The sequence below is a fragment of the Cryptomeria japonica genome, chromosome 10, assembly GCF_030272615.1.
Source record: "Cryptomeria japonica chromosome 10, Sugi_1.0, whole genome shotgun sequence".
Classification (NCBI taxonomy): Eukaryota; Viridiplantae; Streptophyta; class Pinopsida; order Cupressales; family Cupressaceae; genus Cryptomeria; species Cryptomeria japonica.
The window spans coordinates 115,732,590-115,738,835 of record NC_081414.1 but is presented as its reverse complement, the minus strand read 5'-3'; the positions used below and the strand labels follow the sequence as shown (position 1 = coordinate 115,738,835).

The 6,246-nt window shown below is 33.5% G+C and overlaps 1 protein-coding gene across 1 annotated transcript; it reads left to right on the top strand.

Moving 5' to 3' along the window:
• Positions 1–390: 390 nt before the first annotated feature.
• On the top strand, positions 391–3,198 carry LOC131072545 (uncharacterized). The gene is made up of 10 exons (XM_058008718.2): positions 391–912; positions 1,052–1,238; positions 1,319–1,452; positions 1,528–1,640; positions 1,718–1,805; positions 1,896–2,030; positions 2,119–2,274; positions 2,417–2,496; positions 2,699–2,748; positions 2,846–3,198. Exons 1-10 carry the CDS (start codon positions 445–447, stop codon positions 3,001–3,003), a joined length of 1,569 nt encoding a protein of 522 aa, XP_057864701.1. The 5' UTR covers positions 391–444; the 3' UTR covers positions 3,004–3,198.
• Positions 3,199–6,246: the final 3,048 nt, after the last annotated feature.

Below are 6,246 nucleotides of genomic sequence, written 5' to 3'. Positions count from 1 at the left end.
GAAGTTTAAAAAATAATCAAAAATTCTTAATAGAATTGAATTTGTCACATTTTTGTTAATTGTTTCCATCTCATTAAAATTATGTCAATTCAATTACATCAAGATTAATAAAAAAATGACATTGATTAAAAAACACAACATTCTGGGATAAATTTAAATTTTATTAAATATAAAAACAATGAAAAAATAATATAATAAAACGAATAAAAATAGATTAAAAATTCTCTTCTTCCAAAATCAACCAATAAAATGTGAAAAAAATATTACATGTTACTATTTTCTAAGATATATTCCAAACTTCAGACCTAATCAACTACAAAGAAATAATATCTGATTGGACCTCCCAACCCTCCATCATCATGAGCCGTGTAACAGTAAACAATGTTAGAAGAACAGTCGTGTAAAATTTGCCAACTCTAAATTGGTTTTGTTCTATTTCTCTGTATGTGTTTTGTTTTCAGTGCAGAGGAATACCAAATGGAATTCCACGCATTGAATTTTGGATTGCTGTGTACAATTCTACTTGTGATTGGCAGCATTTTGGATGGAGGCTGTGCTTTGGGACTTCATGGTGGGCAAAGTGGGATGCTCAGGAATAACCGACTGCGTGGTACTTATCTTGAGAAGTTAAAGAGATTTCGAATCACTAATTCTTATGATTCAAATATAAGTGTGTCTTCATACGAGGCATACAACTATACCCAAATTCTAGACCATTTTGGGTACACACCAGAGAGCTATCAAACCTTTCCCCAGAGATATTTCATAGACAAGTCAAATTGGGGTGGCGCTCAGAACAATTCTCCCATATTTGTATGGTTGGGTGAGGAATCTAGCATTACGTCAGATTTAGACACAGGCATCCTCGTTGATCAGGCTCCTAATTTCAAAGCTCTAGTGGTCTACATAGAGGTAATTTTACAAGATTTCTCATATAATTGTATATTCTGTGCGAGTTATATTGGAGAACAAGTATTGTAAGTACAGTACTTTTTTCTTCAATATATATGTATGTTTAATATTAGAGGGCTAATTGTGGTAAGGTGTGTAGCACCGTTATTATGGGACGTCAATGCCATTCGGGGGAAGGAAGGAGGCGTATGCAAATTCGAGCACAATGGGTTATTTCACATCCACGCAGGCCTTGGCCGATTATGCGACCGTCATTGTCGATTTGAAGAAAACATTAAACGCTGAGAATTGTCCAGTTGTAGTGTTTGGTGCATCCTATGGTGGAAGTAAGTAAGATTTTTTATATTCTCTGTTGAAACTGAACGTAAGTAAGTGGGATTAAACCATTGAAATGATATTGTTGCAGTGCTAGCTGCATGGTTTCGCCTAAAGTATCCACATCTAACAATTGGGGCCTTCGCATCATCTGCACCTATCCTTTACTTCGACGACATAACTCCAACTTATGGTTATGGCAGTGTTGTCACCAAAGATTTCAGAGTATGTTCATTCATCTCTTTCACCTTAATCTCACCTTTACTATCATTGAATTTGACATTTGAAAGTATGGTACAGAATGCAAGCGAGATCTGCTGCAGAAGAATTAATGAATCATGGGATATGATGGACAAAATTGCATCTATCCCTCAAGCCCTGCTAAACCTAAGCAAACTATTCAACACTTGCGAGTAAGTAACCCTAACTTTAATACCTATGTTAAGCATACTTGTGATAAAAATCTCTTGACCGGGTATTCCTACCACAGAAATATTACGGATATGGGTGCCCTGTACGATGTGCTTGAATACATGTACGAGACTGCAGCACAGTACAATTTTCAACAAGTTGAAGAAGTAAAATACACTATCCAAACCTTCTCGCCAAAGCCCATTTTATTGCTTATAATCAATTTAGTTCTATGATATAGCCGGTGCTTACTGCAGATCTGCGAAGCCATCAACAGCCTACCGGAAGATGCAGACACTGTTAGCAGAATAGCTGCTGCAGCAAAATTATCACATTTAGCCAGACCATGCTTGGATTTGAGTCCAATCAGTTATCCCGGATGGCACTGGCAGGTATCTCCTAATCATTATTTCTTTTAAAAGAAGAAAGTGAAATTAGTCTTGTCATTGTCTAACAGCTTTTCTTAATCCACACTCACAGACTTGCACTGAAATGGTGTTGCCAATAAGCAATCCTCCTGGCACCACAATGTTACGGCCCTCCTACTTTGATATCGAGTCCTACTCAAGGGATTGCTACCTTACGTACGGAGTCATGCCACGCCAACACTGGGCAACAACTGAATTCGGAGGACATGTATGTAGCTTTCAATATACTACCAAATTTTGTCGAAAAATGTTAAGTCTTATATATCTTAATCAAGTTTTAATTACAGTTAAACAGACGTCACAATGTGGTTTGGATTGATTTGTATATCTTGGTTACAATTGACATGCAGGACATTAAAAAAGTATTGAAAGATTTTGGAAGCAATATCATTTTCTCCAACGGCTTAAGAGATCCATATAGCAGTGGAGGGTGAGTGACTATCCTTTGAAATTTCATATTCAGATATCAGTTTTCATAATGTTTCTTATTGTTTATCATCAAAATTTCACACTCTTGATCCATCCATCATCAAAATGTTCAAAATGTTAGAGAACTCGTCTTTATTATTCCATCATCAAAATGTTTTATTATTAATTAAATTATTTGAGCATTTTTGTGAATGGAATTTCAGTGTCTTGTTCAATTTATCTGAAAGCATTGTAGCCATCGTCACCGAAGAGGGTAAGTTGGTTCAGATTTGTTTTTCTTGGTCCTTGCCATGATACCTAAGCAAGTAGAAAGAGTTTTTTAATCTTATAATTAATTGAACGCCATGCAGGAACGCATTGTGAAGATATTGCAGCAAGAGCCAGTAAAGATCCAGTGTGGCTGAAAGAACAAAGACTAAAAGAGATCATGATCATCCATAAATGGATTGATGATTACAATAGCCAATTTGAACTGTTTATAAATGGGGATGAACATCTAGACGTTTAAAAGAGTCCAATTCAAATTACGGTATCACGTAATTCTTCATGGTGAATGTAATGTAGTATATGCACTATGTCATCTTATAACCTTGTGGTTAATGTAAACATCCAGCGTACGTCGTGGACAGACTAATTAGCAATTATTTAATTTTGTGTTCGTAATATATAGTTTTGAAATAAACTTTCGTTACACATTTTTCAAGTAGTTTTAAAATGTAATCAGTAATATTTCGTTCATATGATATATCAATTTGTATTTTTCATAATATAATTTTTTTTACAAATAGCATAAAATTCATTTACTTTTGTTTCAATTGATTGAATTTCATGCACTTAATCTACAATTGAAAAAGGCAATTCTGTGAAATATTACTTGCAAAATCCTAAATACTATTTTAAGAAATCCATTCTAATTAATTGATGGACATGACTTGGTAGAATTAGGGGCTATTGCTTCTTGAGATCTCAATAATATTTGTAGATTGATGAGAATTTGTAATTCTTGAAAGATATTCTCCAAAATATAATAATTTTGCAATAATTTATACTATATTTAATTTTCCTTTTTGAAAAATCATTTTGTTAAAAGCCATACATGAAATGATGCATATACATTGTATTTAGAATTCCTTAAATTAAAAGATCACATCAATATAAATGCAATATATTTGTATAATAATTTAATTTGATAACTTTGCGGAAACAACTTTTATCTAGTTATTGTTTAATTGAATTGTTTACATTTCTATCTAATGATTTAAACAAAGTAAGGAGAACAAATAAATCTAGTTTAGGTTGCATGTCTTCCACATTTGACTCAAAGGGTGCTCCACATTCGTTGTTCATGTCTAATTCCACATTCACTGTTCATGTCTCAAACCAAATAAAACAACTTATTGAGTATTGAAACATTTTATTAGAACAATCATACAAGTTAATCAAACATTTCCTACATAACCGTGTGACAAAAAAGAATTCATACAATCTTAGAGAATAATCATATGCAAAGATAAAAGACATATCACAAGATATACTTTAAAAATCACAAGTCACAAGTTTTTAAGTTTGCATCTTTGATCAAATATATTAATTAGGCACAAGGAACATTGAAGTATATGAAGACTCAATATGCCACAACATATATATTAAAGGGAATAATGGAACATGGTTCAACAAACCTTCCAACCTTCAAATATAGATTAGGCCATTCCAAGTATGCATTGGAAATACTATTTCCACTCTTTGAGTTATCCATCATGATAATATTAAATTTCATAATTATAATAGATCATGTACATGTGCCAAATTCTTAAGGAAGGAATAACCTATAGTTGAAAGTATTTCTAGAATTCTTTTGACATTTATTATCAATTTTTTCTAATGTTTCCATTAGATCCCTCTTTATATCATTGTAGAAAATTAATCTAATAATGAGACCTATGACATCTCCCTTTTTTATTAATTTGTGCATTCAACATAGTATTAGAGTAAATTTAAATCATCAAATTCATTTTCAAACTTCCTACTTATTCATTTTTCTTTTCTTTTATATTTATATATTACAAGTCTTGAAATTAGGGTTGATTATACATGAAGTTCAACATACATATCTTTAAACTCCTAGTTCCTCCTACCAAATAACAAGTACACATTAATCTATAAATTTTAATTTAGATATAATGGATCCTTTTAGTTAATTAGATCATGATATATGCACATTATATTTTTTTATTTTTAAATCTAGATAATTATGCACTCTACATTTAAAATTAAATATTATGTTGTCTTGCATCATCTGTGCATTCTTGATATTTTTTTCTAAATCATTTGTGCAAGTGTATGCTACATTTTATTTTCCTCCTACATGGAATTGATTAGTATGTACATAGATTCTAAGTTATATCTATTTAAATTTAAAATAATTTTAAATGTAATGACAAAGTCACCTCAAACTAGCATGCATCTATTATTTATGCTAACTCTATACTTGAGTGCATTATATATAGATAGGAGGAAAGTAATTTACATACATTAGAAAAAATTTATGTGACATGTTTAAAATTTTATAGTGGTTTGAGCCCATAAATGCAAAAAATTAATTTTCTATATATATATGCTCAATCTAGATTATAGTAGAGAATGATTTTGAATAAATTGAAATACATTAAAAAACTTTTAAATGTATCCATATTTTGAAAATTAGAACTTTACATGTATATATCCATGATGTTTCCCTTATTTAAATATTCTAAATTCTTCTTTTATACATGAAATGTGTAGGGGCTACTGCTTTTGCTGGCAAGGTTGTGGATGCTCCCAGACCTCCTCCACTTTCTGGTGGAAGAAGTTATTCTCGTGCGGCTAGGACTTCTACTATTAAGGGGGTTCGTCCCCTTCCCTATGCCAAATCTTCCCCTATGGTGGTTTGTGGCCAGGATGTTGTGGACAATATTGACTTCTATCAGTGTAATGCTTTGGTGTGCAGATTTTCTGGGCTTTGGCCCTCTCTTCCATACCTCCATAGTTGGGTGAGTAACTCTTGGAAACCTCTGATTCCCATAGCATTGAGCTCTTTCCTTGTGGGAAGGGTTTTTTTATTGCATCCTTTACTTCTACCTTGGATAGAAACTTGGTTTTGGAAAAAGTACGAGCTTGGGGAGATCACTCTCTTTCTGTCAAGCCCTGGACAACCTCTTTTAATCCCCTTACTGAATCATTGTCTATGTGTCCAATATGGGTTTGCCTCCCTAATCTCCCTCTCCATTTTGGGAACTCTCTTTCTACGAGGCCATTGGCAACTCCATTGGTCATTTCTTGAAGGTGGATGAGGCCACATCTTCTATGGGGCACTCTATCTTTTCTCACTTGTTAGTCAACATCGACATCTCCTCGCCTCTCCCCAAGGATGTTGTTCTTATGGTTGAGGATAGGCCTTGGTCTTAGCTATTGGATTATGAGGGCCTTCCCTTCCATTGTCGAAAATGCTTCTCAATGGGGCATCTTGCTTCAGAATATTTTCTTCCTCGCCATAAGGGTGTTGCTACTTGGTGGAAAGATGCCACTATTGAACATTTGACTATCAATGCATTGGATTCTACTTGTTCCTCTAGTGAGGGTGACGTTTCCTCCTGTGATGAAGAACCTCTCACTGCTGCTGAACCTTCGATTGATCCTCTCACTGTTGTTCAGCGGTCTTGTTCTACTACTATTGAGCCTGGTTCTGGTGTTTCTCTTCTTTGACAACATATTT

Excerpts from the sequence above, each read along its gene's own strand:
- LOC131072545 (XM_058008718.2), top strand. The coding sequence starts at position 445 with ATGTGTTTTGTTTTCAGTGCAGAGGAATACCAAATGGAATTCCACGCA. Across the intron at positions 1,239-1,318 it reads TGGTGCATCCTATGGTGGAA|TGCTAGCTGCATGGTTTCGC; the intron begins GTAAGTAAGATT and ends ATATTGTTGCAG. Across the intron at positions 2,497-2,698 it reads GATCCATATAGCAGTGGAGG|TGTCTTGTTCAATTTATCTG; the intron begins GTGAGTGACTAT and ends ATGGAATTTCAG.